General features: G+C 35.6%; 2 protein-coding genes across 2 annotated transcripts; both read left to right on the top strand.

Annotated features, from left to right (window-relative positions):
- Positions 1–10,356: 10,356 nt before the first annotated feature.
- Positions 10,357–16,034, top strand: LOC131644710 (sorting nexin 1-like). Its single transcript, XM_058915269.1, has 10 exons — positions 10,357–10,746; positions 11,855–11,990; positions 13,129–13,262; positions 13,745–13,816; positions 14,349–14,508; positions 14,648–14,781; positions 14,907–14,975; positions 15,158–15,237; positions 15,531–15,591; positions 15,683–16,034. The coding sequence occupies exons 1-10, from the start codon at positions 10,579–10,581 to the stop codon at positions 15,890–15,892; spliced, it is 1,224 nt and encodes a 407-aa protein (XP_058771252.1). The 5' UTR covers positions 10,357–10,578; the 3' UTR covers positions 15,893–16,034.
- A 731-nt stretch (positions 16,035–16,765) lies between these two features.
- Positions 16,766–17,866, top strand: LOC131644711 (uncharacterized). The gene is made up of 3 exons (XM_058915270.1): positions 16,766–17,215; positions 17,333–17,386; positions 17,493–17,866. Exons 1-3 carry the CDS (start codon positions 16,928–16,930, stop codon positions 17,724–17,726), a joined length of 576 nt encoding a protein of 191 aa, XP_058771253.1. The 5' UTR covers positions 16,766–16,927; the 3' UTR covers positions 17,727–17,866.
- Positions 17,867–22,442: the final 4,576 nt, after the last annotated feature.

Genomic DNA, 22,442 nt, shown 5'->3' with positions numbered 1-22,442 from the left:
ATTTTTGTTTAAGGATGTTGCCTCTGAGAACCATGCTTCTAGTTTGTACTCAATTCATTATGAGCTAAACCTTTTGTCGTTGAGCAATGTGAAGTTAATATTAAGTTGGTTTTATGTAAGTTGTGTATTGTTCAGTGCCTTGTTTTATTACGTGACAACTTGTTTACAAATTTGCTTCTTTGAATGATCAACTTAGGAAAAGATAATAGGTTATTATTGTGAGAGATCCAACAACAAGTGGATTTCATAATAAAAGTAGTTGAAAAGAGTAGGGTAGAGATATTCACTTAGAGATAAGGAACTACAACTATAAAGGATTTCAGAATTCAGACAAACGTATTTTAGGTTTATAAGTTGACTTATAGATTTGTTCCCTTGCCCTCTGATGCATGCTTTAATGTTATAGAAATACACCTCTAAATCACTTTGGCATTTCCTGGCACGACACTACACATCACGAACACATATCACTTCACTAACATTAATGGATAATAACTTAACACACCCTCTTTTGATATATTTCACGCACACCTTACACTATTTATATTTGATTTAAGAGAAAACTGAACTTGTGACAATCAATTATTATTTTTATCCTTGCTCTGTTGCTCATGCTTAATTTTAAAAGATAGTTCCTTACAAAATGATTCTAAGTAACAATTTCACTCCCAAACTGCACTAAGGAGACCAAACTGGAGGATGCCCCATTTTTGTTGAATAGGGAAACAAAGAGTTGGTGGAGATGAGCCTAAAGCATAATGCAGAACAAAGAAGAAGAATTGACGCGGGGAGCTTTCAGACAGAAGTTCCTAGAGAAATACTTTTCAATAAGTTCTAGGGAAGAGAAAAAAGCTCAATTCCTTCGGTTGCATTAGGGAACATGCTTGTCATTGAGTATGTTGCGAAGTTCGAATTCTTAGCAAAGTACTTATGCTTCTTCGACAACAGGGTTGATGAACATTATAAGTGTGAACAGTTTGAAAGACAAGGCAAAACTGACAAACCCTTGCATTGTTATATATAAGCAAGGTTTGAGAGGCAACTGTTTTGGATTGGCCAAAATGACCCTCGGTCGACCACTCATGGGGAGTTATAAGTCATCTGGATGGCTTGCGGTGCATGAGATTTACCATGTATATGATCACTGACGATCTAAAATCAAGATGCATCTAATGACTCCTTGCATCACACGCTTAGTAAATAGCGGATTGTTATAACCGCCTCACTATATAAATGGTATATGCAAAGAATTCAGGTACACAATTTCAAATTCAATTTCCATTCACTCTTCTCCCTCCTATACTGACTTGAATATTGAAGTGTTAACCTTATAAATCAGCCTCTCCTCAACCACTTTGAAAGCTCAAATTCACACTTTACCTTCATAACCACCCATTCCTCCACTAATTTTAGTTCCGCAATGGGCAACTATAAGATCCTTCTCTCATTTTAGTATAATTTAATTTAATTGTTGATTAATAAATAAAAATTGAATTGTTAAAACAAATTTATAAAAGAAAGCTCCACAAAGTTTATTCCAATAGTTAGATATAATTAATTTTATCTCATAGTAGTTTTTATATTAGAGTTTAAAATTTTCTGCTCAACTAAAAAGTAAAACCATAACAAATACAACTATTAGGGGTGGACAAATTTTATCTGTTGATTTAAACTGACTGATCCGTTGGTTATTTTGTATAATCGGATCAGGTCGGATTGGGTGTCGGGTTGATTTAGTTGATTAATTTGGGTATTGTAGGGTTATTTCGGCCGGGCACGGATGGTTATTTTAAATCCGTCAAAAACCGAATCCGACCGAACTCAATTAATATTTAGTTTATTTATTTTTATTACTATAAAACTAACATATTATAAAAATAAAAGTCACAATATTGTCATATTTTTATCATTTTATAGTTTAACAATTCGTTTTGGTATCACACTAATATAAGAACACGCCCTTTAAAAATTTAAATGTTATTTAACTTGTAGTTTAAAGTGTGATAATAACCAAAATAATTTCAATAATATTAGAAATGTTATCACATAATAATAATCAATAATAAAAATTGTTATTCTTTAATTATTCTAAAATTTTGTTTATTTTTTTACGATAAAAAAATGAATATATGAAATTTTATAAAAAAATAGTCAGTTTAATGAGTTTATTCCCATAAATATTAAACGGATAAAATCCACCCGACTTACCCGCTTAACCGATTTAACCCAAACTAACGATAACCAATTTTTTTCGGTCGAAATTGGCTCATTAAAATGAAACTCTAATTTACGTCGGATTTATGTTTTAGACCCGATACCGACTCAAACCGACCGATTGTTCACTCTTATCAATCATGGTTTATTCCCAAAACAAAAGCTGTATGTACCGTTATTTCACGTTTAATTTAATTAAACGCACGTGTCAAAAAACATTATCTAAACTCAAGCATGAAAGTTGTGCCACGTCAGTGCCATACACGTCAATGCTTAATGCTTATTGGTCAAATGTCCCAGCTATGCACTTAACCTTAGTGCCACGGCAGGTGGTTTTATGATTTAGTTAGTTAACCGTGTGTCAACTGTCAACTAGATCCTTATAATAACACTGTTTCGTCATAAACGGGTCGGAGCATTTTAAACCATGGATGTTTTTCATTCTATGATATTTTCAAATCACAATTATGAATTACTGTTAAAAAATGTGTTTCAATCGAGAGAACCGAGGCTGGAATCGTGAACGGAATCACTTTCCTTAAAGTATTTCAAGCACTCCCGAAATGTCTTAGAGTTTTTATGCAGGAATACCCAGGATAATTCAGCCTTATCGAGTTTGCGCAAGACCGGCGAAAACTCGAATGCAGCGAAGAACGATCTGGAATTATTCAGAGGATTTTCGGAATTTGTGATGTGATTTTCTGAATGCGGAATCATCTTTAAATAGGCCACGAAAATGTTAGTTTCAAAGGTTGCGACCCTTAATGAAACAATATATTTTCAAAAGTTATGACTGTTGCACATAGACAGATTCATGCACCATTTGCATGGTTTCAATTCTGCATGGTTTCGTGAACAGTTGCCTCCTTTCCGATTCAAAATTCAAATCACGTACACTGAGCAAAATATAGCACCCGGCCGAAGGCCCGCCGTCGCCCGCCGGAGCCGCCTCATTAACGCCGCGAATAGCCCGATCGCTCCGATGCGACGTGCCTAAGTGCTCAAGTGCCGTCTACAAGCCGCCACTAGCGCCTCTACGCCCACGCCCACGCCCCCGGACCCGGACCCGGACCCGGAGTCGGAGTCGGAGCCGGAGCCGGTGTCGCCGGTGGCGACACCGGCGAGTGGTTGTAGGATTGGGACAAGTGGCAATAATGCTTGGGACCACCACATTTGTCAATGTGGCACTTTATCCTCTTTTGTCCTTTTGTTGAGTTAATGTCATTAATTCTTTTATAAGGACTTTGAAAATGAGTGAATCTTTCAATGTGGGACTTTATTACATGCATTTATTAGCATTTACTCATTTTCACCATTTGTCATTTTAGAACACACTTGTAATCATTATACCATTAATAATTACAACAATCCCCCACTTGTTCTAATAATGAAAATTCCAATTCCAGAATATAGAAGATAAAAGTGTTAATACAGTTAGGTATCTTTCGATTTGAACTTAACCTTAGTAAAGACAACGCAAAGTCTAATCGGAATGTTAGGTAGCTATGCTTTGAACCATTATCCCATGTGATCAGACCGGCATTGCTATACACACACTTTTAAGGTTTTCTTCGCCTACATATCTCGCCTAGCACTATTTATGGCCATGTGCTTTTCCTGTTTTTCATGAATTTTTCATGAGAGAAACTCCAACTCTCACTTTGAGACGGCACCATCTCGAAATTCACATAGGTGAAGTTTTATCTCTATATCCTCGATATAGTACTTCATTAAGAGTTTCCTTAAAACTCAACCCTCAATTATGTAATAGTCAACATTATCACGAAATGTTGTACCAACTTCCAAATCAACGACTTGTTGTTACCCATTGAATCTTAGGTTAAGATGTATTAACTTCAGATTGGGTTGCTATCATTGTCGGAACCCTTATTCAAGGAGCTTTAATCCCATACCTTTCGAGGTAGACTTTACTAAATCTCTGGCCAGTGGTTTAGTAAAAGGATCAGCCAAATTGTAGCTTGTTTGTATATATGTCAGTGAAATGATCCCATCCTTTATCATTTTTCTCACGAGAGAATGTCTAAGACCTATGTGTCTAGACTTTCCATTGTATACTTCACTGAAAGCTCTAGCCAGGGTGGCTTGACTATCACAATGTATCAACACCTTTGAAACATTTTCTTTAGCTAATGGAACCTCTAATAAGAGATCCCTCAACCATTCTGCTTCTTGCCCAGCAGATGCAAGAGCCACAAACTCTGATTCCATGGTTGAGAGAGTAATGCATGTTTGTTTCTTGCTCTTCCAAGAAATCGCACCTCCAGCTAATGTGAATATCCACCCAGTTGTAGATTTATAATCTCCAACACTTGATATCCAACTTGCGTCGGTATATCCTTCTAGTATGGCAGGAAACTTACCATAATGAAGGCCAAGGTTTTTAGTTTTTGACAAATATCCAAAAATCCTTGTTATTGCCTTCCAATGTTCATCATTTGGATTGCTAGTAAATCTACTCATTTTACTAACAGCAAATGCTATGTCTGGTCTAGTACATTGCATTAAGTACATTAGACATCCAATTGCACTTGCATATTCCAATTGTGCCATGGATCTACCATTGTTCTTTTGAAGTTTGACACTAGGATCGAACGGAGTGTGTACTTCCCTGAAGTTAAGGTGTTTGAACTTTTCCAACATTTTTTCAATGTAATGTGTTTGATTAAGTTCATAACCCCCACTATTTTGTCTTACTTTGATCCCTAATATAGTGTCAACTAATCCAAGATCTTTCATCTTGAATGTGGAAGTTAGAAAACCTTTTGTTTCTAAGATTCCATTCATCTCATTGCTAATAATCAACATGTCATCAACATATAGACATAGAAAGATAATAGCATTTCCACACACCTTTGTGTACAAGCATTTGTCACAAGAATTTGGAATGAACCCATTTGAAAGTATGGCAGTGTCAAATTTTTGGTGCCATTGTTTAGGTGCCTGTTTTAAACCATATAAAGATTTGACAAGTTTACATACCTTTTGTTCATTTCCATGAAGTGTGTAGCCTTCTGGTTGCTCCATATAAATTTCCTCGTCGAGATCACCATTTAGGAATGCTGTTTTAACGTCCATTTGATGTACAATAAGGTTGTTCAAGGAGGCTAGTGCAAACAGAATTCTAATCGTCGTAGTTTTTGCTACTGGTGCATATGTATCAAAATAATCAATACCTTCCTTTTGTCTAAATCCTTTTGCAACTAATCTGGCCTTGTAGGTGTTTAATGTACCATCGCTGTGATACTTCTTCCTAAACACCCATTTGCATCCAATGGGTCTTGATCCCTTCGGAAGATCGACTAGTTCCCAAGTGTGATTTGACATAATTGAATCCATTTCATCTTGGATAGCATCCTTCCAAAAAGAAGCGTCTCTAGAAGTCATTGCTTCTTTATATGTTTTAGGATCATCTTCAATTTGAAGAATAATAGGAATTTTATGAACATCATTCTTATTATTTCCTTCAATTAGATAAACGGAAATAAGTTGAGAATCGATTTCATCTGGTCCTAGACCTTTATTCCTACGTGCCCTTTTGCTTCTTCTTGGTTCGGGTTGTGTTTCAACAATCCGCGTCGAATCATTGTTACCAGATTCTTTGATCGTGGGATTCTCTGGTTCCTTATTCTTTGTGATAAGATTTTCGAAGAATTCCACATCTCTAGATTCGACAATTACATTAGACTCTAAATTTAGTAGTCTATATGCTTTGCTATTTTGTGCATATCCTATGAAAGCACATCTGATCCCTCGAGGACCTAGTTTTGTTCTTTTGGGGTCCATATTTTTATAATATGCCACGCACCCCCACACTCTAAAGTAATCAATATTTGGTGACCTTCCTTTCCATTTTTCATATGGAGAAATTCCAGTTGTTTTTAATGGAATTCTATTCATTATGTGACATGCGGATAATAATGCTTCGCCCCACAAATTAAATGGCAACTCTGAGTGCATCAACATAGCATTAATCATTTCTTGATATGTTCTATTTTTTCTTTCGGCCATGCCATTTTGTTGTGGTGTGCGAGGCGCAGAACATTCATGTATAATGCCATATTCTTCACAATATGCATCAAATTCTGCCGAGAAGTATTCACCGCCTCTATCACTTCTAAGTACTTTTATGGTAGTACTTAATTGATTTTCGACTTCCGCTTTATATGTTTTAAAAGCATTAAAGGCATCGTCTTTATGCTTTAAGAGGTATACATGTGTGAATCTAGAACAATCATCAATGAATGTTATAAAATAACGATTTCCCCCACGGGTTAACATTCCATTGAATTCACACAAGTCAGAGTGCACAAGATCAAGAACATTTGTTTTTCTTTCAACACTTTTGAAAGGTTTCTTAATCATTTTAGACTTAACACATATTTCGCATTTTCCGAAATCATGAATGTTACATGATATCAATCCAGATTTAATTAGTCTATTCATAGTACTAATACCAATATGTGCTAATCTAGAGTGCCATAATGAAATAGATTCAAGCATATAAGCAGAATTAGAAATTTCATTAATAATATTATCAGTAGTACATAGTTTGATCATTCCCTCAGCGGAATATCCTTTTCCTACAAATATACCATTACGGGTCAATATTAACTTGCCCGATTCATACACAGATTTAATGCCAGGTTTTCCCAACAAGTCCCCACTAACGAGGTTCCTATTCATATCGGGAACATGAAGAACATTGATAAGAGTGACTTTCTTTCCAGAGGTGAAGTTGAGTTCGACAGATCCTGTTCCAACGACTCTTGATCGGACCTCATTGCCCATTTGCACCTCCTGTCCATCATTGACTTCGGTATAGGTTTTGAATGCCGCTTTATCATAAGACACATGTACAGTTGCACATGTATCATACCACCATCCTTGGACTTTTCCTTTGATAGCCATAATTTCGCTTACAGTAGCGATTATGTCGTCATTTGTATGAACAGCATTAACCTCATTTTTGGGCCTGTTGTGCCTGCAATCTCGAGCATAATGTCCGGGTTTGCCACATGCATAGCATCCATTTTTAGTACCCCTTTGTCCGCCAGAGTTTTTGAACCTGTTATGATCTTTCTTTGGACCAAGATGATTTTTTGTACCATCATATTTTTTCTTTCCTTTGGCAGCAACAGCATTTGCCTTTGCAAATCCGGAGGACTCGGTCTTTTCACGATCCTTCGTTTCTTCCTCGATTCGAAGGTGTTTCTGGAGTTTCTCCAACGAGAGATCCTCGGAACTATGCAGCAATTTCTTTCTGTATCCTTTCCATGAAGGTGGCAATTTTGCTATGATTGCACCGACTTGGAAAGCCTCAGGGACATCAATTTTTACGGCCTTAATTTTATTCACGAGAACCTGTAACTCGTGTACTTGTGCAAGAATAGGCTTTGAATCCAACATTTTAAAGTCAAAGTATTTAGATATTAAGAACTTTTTCGTACCTTCTTCTTCGGCTTTAAATTTGAATTCAAGTGCCTTCCAAATTTCCTTTGCAGATGCGGTATCAGTGTAGAGATCATAGAGACGATCGGTTAATGTGTTCAGAATGTGTCCACGGCACAGCAATTCATCTTCCTTACGTTTCTTTCTCTCCTTCTTTATTTCATCGGTGTCATCTGGAGTGGGTTCTGGAATTTCCTCCAAGTCAGGATCCAAGACATATTGAATTTTCAGAGTAGTCAGGAGAAAAGTCATTTTGTCTGCCCAACGGGTATAGTTTGTTCCATCAAAGCGATCTAGTTTCACAAGATCCTGGTTCATGAGTTTGATGCTTGAAACAGAAGCGTCGGTAGCCATGGTTTGATAATACTTTAAGATTGTTAAAAAATGTGTTTCAATCGAGAGAACCGAGGCTGGAATCGTGAACGGAATCACTTTCCTTAAAGTATTTCAAGCACTCCCGAAATGTCTTAGAGTTTTTATGCAGGAATACCCAGGATAATTCAGCCTTATCGAGTTTGCGCAAGACCGGCGAAAACTCGAATGCAGCGAAGAACGATCTGGAATTATTCAGAGGATTTTCGGAATTTGTGATGTGATTTTCTGAATGCGGAATCATCTTTAAATAGGCCACGAAAATGTTAGTTTCAAAGGTTGCGACCCTTAATGAAACAATATATTTTCAAAAGTTATGACTGTTGCACATAGACAGATTCATGCACCATTTGCATGGTTTCAATTCTGCATGGTTTCGTGAACAGTTGCCTCCTTTCCGATTCAAAATTCAAATCACGTACACTGAGCAAAATATAGCACCCGGCCGAAGGCCCGCCGGAGCCGCCTCATTAACGCCGTGCTCAAGTGCCGTCTACAAGCCGCCACTAGCGCCTCTACGCCCACGCCCACGCCCACGCCCACGCCCCCGGACCCGGACCCGGAGTCGGAGTCGGAGTCGGAGCCGGAGCCGGTGTCGCCGGTGGCGACACCGGCGAGTGGTTGTAGGATTGGGACAAGTGGCAATAATGCTTGGGACCACCACATTTGTCAATGTGGCACTTTATCCTCTTTTGTCCTTTTGTTGAGTTAATGTCATTAATTCTTTTATAAGGACTTTGAAAATGAGTGAATCTTTCAATGTGGGACTTTATTACATGCATTTATTAGCATTTACTCATTTTCACCATTTGTCATTTTAGAACACACTTGTAATCATTATACCATTAATAATTACAACAATTACCCCAAAGCCACGCTAAGAAAATTTAAGAATAATTTTTTTTTAATTTCATTATTTTTTATTAATTAGAATTATTTCATGTGTTATTCAACTTAATTTTTTTTAAAAAAGTGTTTATAATTTCAAACTGAAAATAATAAGAGGATTTTTATTTAAGATAAGAGTGTTTAAGTTACTCATTTGATTAATTTATTTGTAAATAAAATTGAGAAAAATTAGTAGTTAAAAAATTTAACATGTGAATTTATACATATCATATGTTAAGAAAATTGTATGTAATACATGAACAATATGATAGTCAAACTCATATTTATTTAATATTTGTAATAATAAGTAAATTAAATTATAATTTTAATCTCTCTATTTTTTTTTTGAAATCTATTTATTCTCTATTTAAATTCATTCAAGAAATTAGTTTACCAATTTCAAAACCATACTATTTTGATCTCTCCCTCAAATATATTAAATTTTTATATGTGACACAAAATTCTATGATGCAAAAGAGTACAACAAAATTAATGAATTATACATTTTTACTTTTATGATTACAAACTAAAAAATAAAATAAAATAATATTTCAATAATTAAAAAAAACAATCATCAATTATACACTCCACATAAGATTGAGTCATTCCTTTACTAAATTATTAGATCGATTACAATAATTTTAGGAACTTTCATTCAGGATTATCGATGATGCCAATAAAATAATAAGATTGAATTTTATCTTTCAATCTCGCGTTTATATGAAATATTGAGTTTTTATCTTTTAGTTTAGAATTTATATGCAATATTTATAAATGATATTGATTTTGTCTTCTAATACGAGGTTTAATATATATTTTTTATTTTAGCAAATATTTTTAAAAATGGATCGGAAAATGAAATAGAAAGAGTAAAAAGTAATAATAAAGTGAATTATTGCAAAAGATGAATAAAAAAAAAATCCTACCAGTATTTCATTATAACAAAAACTATAATTATAATATATATGATTCAAAAACATAAAAAAATATTTTTAAAATATATAATGAATTTCACATTTTGATTTAATATAATAAATGTTATATTATAAATATTTTGAACATATCTAAATTAAAATAAAATATATCATATAAACTTATTATAAAAAATAAAATACACATAATAAAAGTTTTAAAAATTAAAAAAATTTACCTAGTAAAAAAATTTATCTCTAAATCAGTTTTCAAAATGTTTTATTTTACTTTATTCTTCAATACATTTTTTCAAAATTAATTTATAAAATAATTTCTCAAAAATTAAAAGCCAAACCTCACTCAACCTAACCGTAATTCTCCTCATATATATCCAAAAATTTAGCTTATGCATGCATGAGAATTGGTTTAACAAACCTACCCGACCCATTTAATAGAAAACCGGGTTTTACACGCATTGAATAACAAACAAACACACCATTAACCAAAGCAACTTTACTTCCCAAGTGGCAACAAATTTTCACCGCCACACCAAACGCAACAACCTCTCCTCACTGATTCTCCGATCACTTTCTTTTTCTATTCCCCAAAACGACCGTGATTTGTTCGGTAATTACAAATCTGCCACCGCTCAATTCACAAAATAAGCAACCACGATCTTACGCAATTGAAAAATACTAGTAATTTCTTAAAACTTCGAATTTGATGGTTAATTTCGAGGGAATGGAACAGCAGAGAAGTTCCACCGGTGGTGCGTCGCTGAGCCCTAGATCGCCGTCGTCATCGCAACCGTTTCTCTCCGTTTCTGTTACGGATCCCGTTAAACTCGGCAATGGCGTTCAGTCTTATATCTCTTACCGTGTCATTACCAAAGTATTTTCCTATTACTCAATAATAACTTCGTGCTCTTTATTGTTATTTTTCTATATATTTTTTTGTTGGAAATTTCGGTGTTGATGCTTCTCTTAAACTTAGTTTAGCGTAAATGTGTGAACGATGAAATTTTGAGATTGTATAATTTCGGTTTTTGTGTGATTGATTTTGCTAACAAGTTCAGTTTGGGGGTTTTCTTGTTGAGTGAGCCGGAAATCGGAGTGATCGGAATTAGATAGGCAGAGGGAAATTACGAAATTACACAGCTGAGTTGTTTTCGATGAGTTTTGTTGTTCATACTGAAATGTGGTTTAGCTTTGGACTGCGTGTGCATTTATAGATTTGTTGGGATTAAGAATTAAATTGGAACATGCATGCTTGTGTTAATAATGCATGTTTAGCATGGTTACTGATTGTCGTATAAGTAGAGAGGACATGCCTGGTAAGTTATGGCGTTGGACTGGCATTGCCTAAGGATTGGTGATCGGGAGGACTGTTTACCGTTTCAGTTTTGTTATCTTGGGATTTGCAATTTCTTAATTGGCAAGGGAGGATCGTTTGATGTGATACTATGATCCAAATCGTAACTGCGCATTTTAAATCACAACGGCTTATTGTAGGAATAGAAAAAATTTATACAAGCTCATCTCAAATTCTCGGGGGAATATATGGAGTTTGGGGATCAAAAAGAGAGCTTAGGATCAGGATGTTAGAGAGAATGTACTAATTAGTGAATTTTATTTAGGATGAAGTGACGAACTTCTGGTTCAGTATTTGGGAACAGAGGTTAGATCTGGAAGCTGAAGGTTTAAGTATGACGGACAAGTTTAGTTAATTGAATTTGAAATACTATCTCAAAAGCTGTCTGATTTTGCACAACTGGAGTTTATATATTAACTTCGATGTTCTAGATGAAATTTATTGAGTGTATATAATATCTATAAAATTTCAGTGAAGAATAGCTAACTAATTCCTCCCTTATATTAATTGCAAAGATGTTCTCTCTCATCATTTGAGTTTTATTTCCATTTGAATGGATAGAGTTAATATGTAACTGCAAACATACATATGACACATGATCATCTGACTATTTGAAACAATGTGGCAGACAAATTTTCAGGAATACCAGGCACCCGAGAAGATTGTCATCCGGCGTTACAGTGACTTTGTTTGGTTACGTGATCGCCTTTTTGAGAAGTACAAAGGCATTTTCATTCCTCCTCTTCCAGAGAAAAGTGCTGTAGGTAACATCTAAATAGTACTCTTTCTTGCACTCTTTATAATACTTTGAATGTGGCTATCTATTGAAATTTAATGTCAATGCTACCTTGATACTTGTTCCGTGCTATAACGTTGTGTTGCTTTTATTTTCATTGCAGTAAAAACATTTTGTTTGATGGATTTTTTTTTTCCACCTTGCTCTTTTACACTATCAATCAAAATAGTGTAAAACAGGTTGTGTGTGTGTGTGTGGAACAACATTGGGTAGAAAACTTTCTCACTGAGAATTGAGAACAATCAATTTTCACCATCCAGTAAATATTATCAAATCTTTTGTAATTTATTTTATTCCCATAAATTCAATCCCCCGTTTCTCACTTCTTTGATCCATGCGAGTTTCTTATTTGAAATTCATCTGTTAAGAACATCAAATATTGGATTTCAAGCAAGTTTTTAACGTTCTTGTTAGTAGTTTTATGGTTTTAATCAGAGAAAGGAGAAGAATCAATCATGAGATTCATGTTCCTGAACATGATAGTATCAATTAAGAACAAAGTAGCTCTTGTTCAATAGGGACAATGGTGGAAGAAACACAGAACGTTGTTTTGGGACAAAGATGCTGGAAGGGCAGCTACATAGAGAAGGGACAGTAATCACTCATGTGACCTTAATTGATTTTTTTTAATCTAGACCAATGACCATTGAATTGTATTTTATGGTGAGGAATGATGGTTCTCATTTGTCACAGTAACAAATTGTTTTCACCAGAGTTGTTCCCTATATATATTTTAAGAATTAACCATGGAAGTACCAGTCTTCTGCTTTGCCTGTTGTATTTTTCCTTTGCCTTTCAGATTTCTGATGGTGCTTTATAATTTGAATACAAATCTAAATTGCTTGTCTGATTTATTTTATGGAAGTCTTTCTTTTCAGAGTTTAACATGCTATTTATTATAGTGTGTCCTAGACTGCCTTTGATTATGCTTATAAAAAATTAGTTGTAGATTTGATACACTTCTGTTGAACATTGTTTAATTATGTAATGATATCTATGATTCCCCTCATAGAAAATTATTGATTTCTGATTGTAGTTTATTCGAGACTTCAAATATCATGTCATCCAACACTCTGGCTGATTTTCAATTTTGGTTTGTATTACAGAGAAATTCCGTTTCAGTGCTGAGTTTATTGAAATGAGGCGACAGGCATTGGATGTATTTGTAAATAGAATAGCATCGCATCATCAACTTCAACAGAGTGAGGATCTGATGACGTTTTTGCAGGCAGAGGAAGAGGTGATACCTTGACTTCAGTGAACTATTTTGTTCTCTGTGCATCTCTATCTTTTTTATTTGTGATTTGTTGGCTACTTCGCTCTTTCTTTTGCTTTTCAACTTTTTATCATGGTGCCATGTCAATGCACTGTTTTTGAGTCCAAGTTTTTGATTCAATCTAACCATATTGACTTTAGTTCGGTGTTGAGTCTCCTGAATTGACCATCATAACTTGATTTCATGAAATTAGTGGTTGTTATATGAAAAAATGAATGATGCAATATGGTTTGATTCCATATCTACCTCCTAATCAGTTTACACTCTTGAGAGTGTAGGAAATTGAACGTGTCAAGACTTACCCCCATCCTCTACCGCATGGGATTTTATTATGTCTATTGTATCTGCAACTGCTCTAGTTCTGATGTTTTCTCACATTTGATTTGACTTTTAAGAGGTAAAATAAAGCCTTACTTAAGCTTGATTTCATCAAACATACTATGCAGACAATGGAAAGGCTAAGGTCCCACGAGGCTGGCTTATTCAAGAAGCCATCTGATTTAATGCAGATTTTTAAGGTAAGACGAGTTCTACTGCTGTTTTTGAATATGAATAGTTTCCTTTTACTTGATTGAAATCTGTTAAATGGAGTGATCTAAATTTTGCATTTCATTTTACTAAGATTGAAATCTGTTAAATGTAGTGATCTAAATTTTGAATTTCACTAATTTCCTGTATGAAATAACCTTACAAGGGGTTCGTCTTTTTTTCCCTGTTAGTACGTATGAAATGATTATGATTTGCTTTAATTTTTGCAAATAAAATGTTGTGGATGACATGTAGATCAATATAATAGAGTGTGATCAAAGGAGTTTAACAGGTTCTATTTTTATCTTCGGTAGACCAATGAAATATACTCTGTATTTGATATTTGCATTTTGCTGCATTATTATGCAATTCAACTATTTCTATGGATATGTTTAATCTAATGGTCTCCTGGATTGAAAACTTCCTCTATATAGACATTGGCTTTTGCTAGTCTACTTGTTTGAGTGTGATGTTTGTTCAGGTATCTTGTAAAACTTAAATTGATTAAGTGAATTTTTGCAGGATGTGCAATCAAAAGTGAGTGATGTTGTCCTTGGGAAGGAGAAGCCAGTGGAAGAATCTGATGCTGAATATGAGAAGCTAAAACATTACATTTTTGAACTAGAAAATCACTTGGGTGAAGCTCAAAAGCATGCATATCGTCTTGTGAAGAGGCACAGAGGTAACAATTTCATTTAAGATTTCAGTTTGATACTTTTTTTATCTTCTACCTATATTACTCACGTGCTTTCTTTTTATATTTTATCCCTTATTATGCCAAGATTATTTACGGTAATAAAATGTACTTTTTGCTCTTGCAGAGTTGGGACAATCATTGTCAGATTTTGGAAAAGCCGTGAAACTTCTAGGTGCTTCTGAAGGAAATGCACTTGGTAAAGCATTCTCTGAACTTGGGATAAAGTCAGAGATTTTATCAGTCAAGCTGCAAAAGGAGGTAAGCTCTATGTGTTATTGTCATACATTAATTTACTGACTTCTCATATAAGCTTGTTTGTTAGCATAAATTTGCATGCTTTTGAAGGGTGAAAAGAACTATCCTAATTTGAATCTGTCAAGCAGGCACATCAGCTCTTGATGAGTTTTGAAGAACCTTTGAAAGATTATGTCCGTGCTGTACAATCTATTAAGGTAGTTCTGGTTACACTTTCTTTCACTATTTCATAACAAAATTGTCTAACTTGATTAAGACTTTTTTATGATTTTGAAATTTATTTCACATGCCTGCTCCTTCCACCCTTCCCCCAAGAATGAACTTAAATGGATTGTTATGACTTATTTTAAATTGAATGGCTGTTTACTTTCTGAAATAGGCAACAATAGCAGAGAGGGCCAATGCCTTCAGGAGGCAATGTGAACTGGCTGAAACAATGAAGTTGAAGGAGATTAATCTGTATGCTCCTGTTTATCACTTTTACTATTTGACTACTTTTGTTTGCATTACATGACACGATTACCCCTCTTTTCACATGATATTTATGGTGAATTAACATTCACAATAAGTTCCTTTTGAATAGAGTCCATTTCCCCCAACCAAAACTTGAGCGAATAAATTATAAATGCAAATAAGTCTTGTTTGTGTCTTGTACTGTGGGATTTGTATAATTGTAATCAAGCCGATGTACCAGAAAACTGCTTATTGTCATATATCGTGATATATATTCCTTATTATTGTTTGGAATGCAGTGACAAACTCATGTTGATTCGCTCTGAGAAAGTGGGAGAAGCTGAGCGTGAATTTCATGAGGCAAGTTTGTTTATCATTTGACGTCCCATGATGATTTTTTTCTTATAAATAGTGTGTTTGACTGGACTGACATGACTATGACATGCTGCAGTTGAAGGCGGAGAGTGAACAAGCGACAAAGACATTTGAGACAATTGTGAAATTAATGAATGAAGAAATAGGGCGTTTTCAGGAACAGAAAACATTAGATATGGGGATAGCTTTCCACGAATTTGCCAAAGGTCAAGCACGTCTAGCAAATGGTATTGCAGATGCGTGGCGAAGTTTGCTTCCTAAACTAGAGGCATGTTCCTCTTCGTAGTGAAACTCTTTGTAATAGGGGCTTACAAGAGTTCTATGCTGTTTCAAATTATGTTGTAAAAGATGTGATTTTCTCACCACTTTGATTTTGTACAAAGTCTTAAAACAATTGAAATGCAATATTTAAAATACCTTTAATTTTCCGTTGTCCTCTATCTTCCTTGTTTCATGTGGTTGTATACCATGTTTGTTTTCATGGTGGATTGGATGTGCGGTCAATTGAAGCATGCAATTATATCTAGAGTTAAACAGCTTTTAGCTAAACTCAACTCTCTGTGGTAACCTGGAAACACAAATTCACAAACACATAATAGAAATATTGTGGTGCTCTAGCCTCTAGTAAGTCTCCCTTATTAGAATATATTGAATGATTCATTATGTTCAACTTTCTAATTGGCGGTCATGATACAGATATTTCTTTACATGAGTATTGTTTAAAAGTAAACTTAAAGCCATTTTGCAGATTTTACAAAAGGGATTTTATTTTGGTTCTTATAGTTTTATTTTTTATTAAAGGTATTTTGTTATAAACATGACTTGTTTCTAGTTAAATCCAATCTCTATTGGTGAATTAATTGAGATTTAACCTATATCTAACCATAACAATTATGTGCCTATTTAGAAGATGTAATAGCGGTATTAACTAAGTTTAAAAAAAAAAACATATATAATCTGCCACTATAATATTCTTTTTATATAACTTATATCAAATAAATATTTGTAGATGCATTTAAAAACTACCTTTAAAAAAGGCTAAAAAGTGTGTAGAAATTAAATTCAAGGGAAAATTAAAATAAGTTTTTTCGTTTAAAAAGAAAAGGTAGAGATATTGGGTTGACAGACAGCAATAATATTGGCAACGTGGGACTCTTAAGAGCCATTTGTTCACCACAAACCTAAACACAAATGAAATCAGCTCAAGCATTATCTATCCAGTGCCATTATTCAACATACAAAATAATAATAACAATCAATAATAGTTAGCTTCTGATCTTACTTGTGTAGTGTGAGAGAAGAAGAAGAAAAAAGGAAAATTATGGCAATGACAACAAGTAGTAGATGCTTGAACTTGAGTGTAAATCTGAGAGGAACACGATTCAACTCCCATGTTCCTCTCCCTTCTTACCACTCCCTCATTCCTATTTTTCACAACAACATTCATCCTTTACCCGTGCTTCGCACTAGCTTCCATCTCACGGCGGTGGTGCCCAAAGCCTCAGCTGGAAGCTACAGCTCCACCGATGGCGACGACGGAGTTTCTCTTGGCACCATGAAGCTGCCGGTTAACATAGATCTTCAAAGATTCGATTCCCTCTTATTTCAGGTAATATTACTTAGTGTCAGAGACACGCATCTGTTCAGAGGTGTCAGTGCTACCGAGGTACCGAGGTGTTAAATCACTTCACTTTCTTACTTATGTTATATATTTGTGTTGTGGCAGTGGGCAAACAGCCTTGCACAGGGAGCCAATCTACCACTTCCCATGCCTCTCAAGGTACACACATAATATGTTCTCGTTCTTTCTTACAAAACATTTCATTTGTTGCTAATGCTATCACTTTTCATGTAACAATGTAAATCATTTCAATTTAATAAAACAGGTGGACAAAATAGCAGGTGGAGCAAGATTGGGATTTATAACCATTGGTGATGGGGACACAGAGGTTCTTGTGTATATTGACTGTTTGGTTTTTAAACCCAATGAAGGTTCTGCTCCAGTTTTTCGTGCCACCAGACACGGACTCTTGAAAGATAAGGTGCCACCAGGTGAGCCCAGAATCATGAGGAGCCTTATGCAAGCTCTCGAGAAGTCGGTTCAAATCGCTAGATTGTGAAGTTTTTGGTTTTGTTTTTCTTCTCTCAGTGTACTTGTGGGTTTTGAGCTGATAAATGTAAGCAATCTGAAATGAAGTATAAATTTGATGCAGCTATATTTACTTCAAGAGACTCATGAATGATTGTACATATTTTGTTACTACTGTGTATTACAAATTATCAAAACAATTTTTGTTTTTTTGATCATAATAACTATGTTTTAGATGTGTCTGCAAACATAACTAAGACAAATTTTGACATATTTAATAAATGTGTTTTGTTATTTAGACACAATTTGACATCAAATTATACAGTTAATATCGATCACAGGTATAATTAACATAGTATAACAATGTTTTGCAACTCATTAACCATCAACTAAACATATAATTAACCACGATTGTGAATATGTTTAATCATGATTTCAAGTGTACTAGAAATGTCATAGTTAATAATGTTTAATTCGTAATGAATTATGGTGAGTATAGTTACTAGAAGATGGTATTGAATGGGTAATTTGTTTATTGATCTCATACACTTAAAAGAGAATCTAAGGGCCCACAAACGGGTCGACACTTGGCTTGCCTTCATCAGACATCTGTCCCACAATGCATCGCCTGAAAGCATAACACCCACGTAGTAGGGGGCTTGTCCTAAGGTGAAATGTGAACAATGACGTTTACATAGTGCATAACTACATATGTGAAGTCATGCCCATGACTCTCTAATAAGTATAATAAGTATGCAGTCAACAACTCACTTAGTCAAGGTGAAGTCGTTATCACTTCTTAGGATCCCCACAAATCTAAACTCATAAGTCTCAATAAATACCTCTCATCCTTAACATTAGGAAAGACAACTCACAACTGACACGAAATACCCTAAAGATACAAAACTTCTCACCTCACATGAGCTTGCTCTCTCCATAGCTAAAAACACCACCGAACAAGATTTCTCACCACCAAATGCAAACTCTAAACTACAAAAAATCACTAAAGGCCTCTGGCCACCTCTACCGACTCAGGGGTGCCACGTATTATGTACTTTTTGACAAGTATAATGACGCCCACCATGGAACTCCGGTAAAACTAATTTGTGCCACACCTTCAACTATCATCACCACTACTGCACTCTCTAAAGCTTCCACATCTAACATCAACTATCTTCAATCATGGTTTATAGGAGGACACAATCCCCCACACATGAAGATATCAGAGGTAGTAGTGATCCCAACGCCATGGCGAAATGCACGCCGTCATGTACAAACTACGCCGCCAAAATCAAAGTTTGGAAGACAATACATGTTTCCCCATAATCGCACATTATAAATTGAGGAGTGAGAAGTTAAGTAACACAACCAGCTAAGGGGTGATCGAACCACATAAAGGGCACTCGAACTAATACAGGGGTGACTCGGGAAGGACAACATATACGCCTCTCGCCCTCGCCCAAAGGTCTTCCTCAATTATTCTACTACAGTTACCTTAGGGGAAGGACGAAAATACTAGAAATCTTGACGGCTAGTTCTTGGTCATTCCATGCCGAAGTGTCTACAGTTGTATCTTAGGTTGATCTTTTGTAGCAACGTTGGATGCAATATCTTCCTTAATCAATTTAAATTTGAAATACCTTAATGTCCACAACGAGGCAATCACCATCAGCGTTGACCTGACATGAGCTAAGATGATTTATGAAGTTTTATAACATGATCTGAAGGAAGGTGAAGTTACAACTATGGAAACTAATGTGCCCTTGTTGATTAAACATCTAAAGGATATGGCCATCCATCCTCTGACTAAGAAAAGATACCACAATCAGAGTGATGAACAAATGTGGCTAACTAAAAGGAAAATAGAAAACACCAACCCTACAGATAAATAAGTGGTGGCATAAACCACCTGATTATGTTATCTTTTAAATTCTTTCTTATATACAAAGATATGGAATGCACAATGTAATGCAACCATTTAAATAAAGAAAGAATTCTCACCAAATTTCCCTTCCTTCTTATCACGAAAGGTAGTGACAAGTTTAGGGTACGACAAGAAGGATCGAAGCTCTGCCACACAGACTCAGGGGGCTGTCATAAACGCTAAAGGCATATGACTAAGTGTGTGTTTGAAATCAATGCTACCCACCGCTATTGCGCGTCAATATCATTTCCTAATCAATTTTACCGAAGCTACCATTTCTAGCTTTTACGTAACATGCGATCCCACTGTGAGTTTTGATTAATACCAAACATAGGCTAAAGTGATCAAAACCCCATGACACCAACACACGAGCACAACGAACACGCCCCAAAGTGGCAAATAACAAGCCTATCCTCCTTTAAACATATATCCCTCTCGAGGGTAAGGTCGCCAAGCTTCTTCCTTAACTTTTCCCTCTCTCGACAAAAATGATCAGGCAAGAAAAAAATTTCTTAACTAGTTGCACCAAAATCTAGAACACCGAATGCCCAACAAACATGATAAGCTAACTTCGTCAATTGACCTCGGTGAGCCTCGTTAGGGAGTTCTAAGAAGTAACAATAATCCTCGTCTGAAATCGAGGAACTAAATTCACCATCCGTCCTCGGACCTAGACATTCCAACAATACAAGATTGGCATCCATTTGTGTGGGGGACGGTCCACCCACAAATGTAAATCGTCAAAGGCGCTTGAGAAGGGGACTCTCCTCACAAAATTCTTTCAGCTCAAGGATGGGAGGAAACCTTTTCTCCCCTCCTGACCAAGAGAAGAAGAATTTTCTTCCAAAAGAACGCGACCAGGAGAGGCTGGAGTCACGTCCCTGACACTAAGAGAGACTATTTGGATAACTTGCCTAATCACTAGGCCAAACGAGGTACCATTAGGCGTACCTGACGCAAATAAACCATCGACCGAGGGCGTGTTTGGAATCCCAACTGGAGCAACAATAACTTTAATCTCTTTCTTCATCTGTCACATATAATCCTCATTTTTCACAATGTTTACAAAAGGGCAAAAATATTAGGAAAGACTAAAGAATAGAAAGGGGAAATACAACATTTTAAAGTCAACTATTGATTATTTTCTTCCTCTCATATTTAGACTAGCCATCCATGATCCAACAAGTTTGAATGCATATTTTCAACCGAGTCTTAGAAGCCAAATCAGACAAGACTATTCCTCATACATAACCAAGTTCTTGGGAAAAATACACTAGTAAGGAAATGACTTTGAGTTCAATCTTTGCGGAACATATTCATACATGAAATAGGAGCATCATGATGTAGTCTACAAATCTTTGAATAACCTCCCCGATTAAGGGAAACCACTAAGAAAAAATGGCCCTTAGAGTTTCTCACATTATTATAATAAGGCTTAAAATATTTGGTGTTTAGCCGCAAGAAAGTTACGCCAGAACCATCTACGGATTTAGAACCACTTTGCACTTTGAAGAGGTGAAAGGACAGTGTCACATTCAACTTGCTGCCTTTATATTCACACCAATGTTAAAAGACCTTGACAAACGCCCAACTCACAAGTTGGAGTTGTGAGAGGGGTAATAAACAGGTGATTTAGAAAACTAATTTCAAACTTATTAAAAGAAAGACGATAACCAAAGAATGAGATAAACATTCATGGAAAGGGATAACACACCCATAGTATTGACCGCAAACCCTTTGATCTTCATACGGAGAAAGGACACCTCAATCCTCAGGCGGACCCACATCAGCCTGAGTGAAAGAATGACTACGAGAAAAGGAAGAAACAATACCTGATATCTCCAAACTTACCGAAACTCCCAAAATGTCGATACCAGCCCTCCTAGTTGACACAAGGGAAACAACCATGTTTGCAGGAATCAAAGAACAACAATAGGAATATGTTGGCAGAGTAAATAAATTTGAAACACTAAGTAATCCTAAAAATGATGAAGGAAAGAAGAGAGCAAAAATCTCAAGCGCCAAAATCCAGAAGCTCGAGTATGAAGTTGAACACGTAAGAAACTGAACCGACAAGAAAAATTTCTCAGGTAACAGGTCATCTTTCACATCAAGAGAATTTTTAAAACAAAGGTAGGGAAGGGGAAAAGAGCTTCTCGAGAAAGTCAACAAGCAGTCACACATGAAAGAGTAACGTCCATTTGGAAACCTAGTATATCTTTTCAAAATATTGAAGGCCACATGACCATTTCCCACTATCAACGGTTGGGATTTTCCTATGACTGATAGAATTATACTCTAATACCCTCAGTGTAATTATGATGACAACTAGCTAGGATATAAAGCATGTGTTAGTCGTCCTCTGCTCCTTAAAGCACCTCATACGAATGTTGTCCTAAAACTACCTTTTCCTAAGAACAACGACGTCTCATTAGACCTCTCACCATGGTGACTTTATGAACACGTAAGGTCTATTACCTAAAAACACTTGCCTTTCATGATATAAGACAAGGACTCAGGGGCAACAATTCTTGGTCGGTTGCATAGGCCCAATAAAGTGTAAAGCCCAATACCCGGAGAACACAAAATGTGACAAAAATGGACATATGTAATGCTATGCCTTCTCACGCTACCCCATCCAAGAACATATTATACACCGTCCGATATATCCTCCAGCCATCCTCACTTCAAACATCATATTTATATTTCAATTTCTAACAAACTCGCATATTTAAAAAAGTTAACGCGCCATTTCCAAATATGATTTTCACTCTCCATTTAAAATTACACTATTCATTTCTATCACTAATTTAAGTGTTGAAA

This window comes from Vicia villosa, linkage group LG1 (assembly GCF_029867415.1).
Source record: "Vicia villosa cultivar HV-30 ecotype Madison, WI linkage group LG1, Vvil1.0, whole genome shotgun sequence".
Taxonomy (NCBI): Eukaryota; Viridiplantae; Streptophyta; class Magnoliopsida; order Fabales; family Fabaceae; genus Vicia; species Vicia villosa.
This window is presented reverse-complemented; position numbering and strand designations above follow the sequence as displayed.

Coding starts and splice junctions, on each gene's coding strand:
- LOC131644710 (XM_058915269.1), top strand. CDS start 10,579: ATGGTTAATTTCGAGGGAATGGAACAGCAGAGAAGTTCCACCGGTGGT. Junction 14,509..14,647: donor TCTTGTGAAGAGGCACAGAG/GTAACAATTTCA, acceptor TTGCTCTTGCAG/AGTTGGGACAATCATTGTCA. Junction 15,592..15,682: donor CTGAGCGTGAATTTCATGAG/GCAAGTTTGTTT, acceptor GACATGCTGCAG/TTGAAGGCGGAGAGTGAACA.
- LOC131644711 (XM_058915270.1), top strand. CDS start 16,928: ATGGCAATGACAACAAGTAGTAGATGCTTGAACTTGAGTGTAAATCTG. Junction 17,216..17,332: donor TCGATTCCCTCTTATTTCAG/GTAATATTACTT, acceptor GTGTTGTGGCAG/TGGGCAAACAGCCTTGCACA. Junction 17,387..17,492: donor CACTTCCCATGCCTCTCAAG/GTACACACATAA, acceptor TTAATAAAACAG/GTGGACAAAATAGCAGGTGG.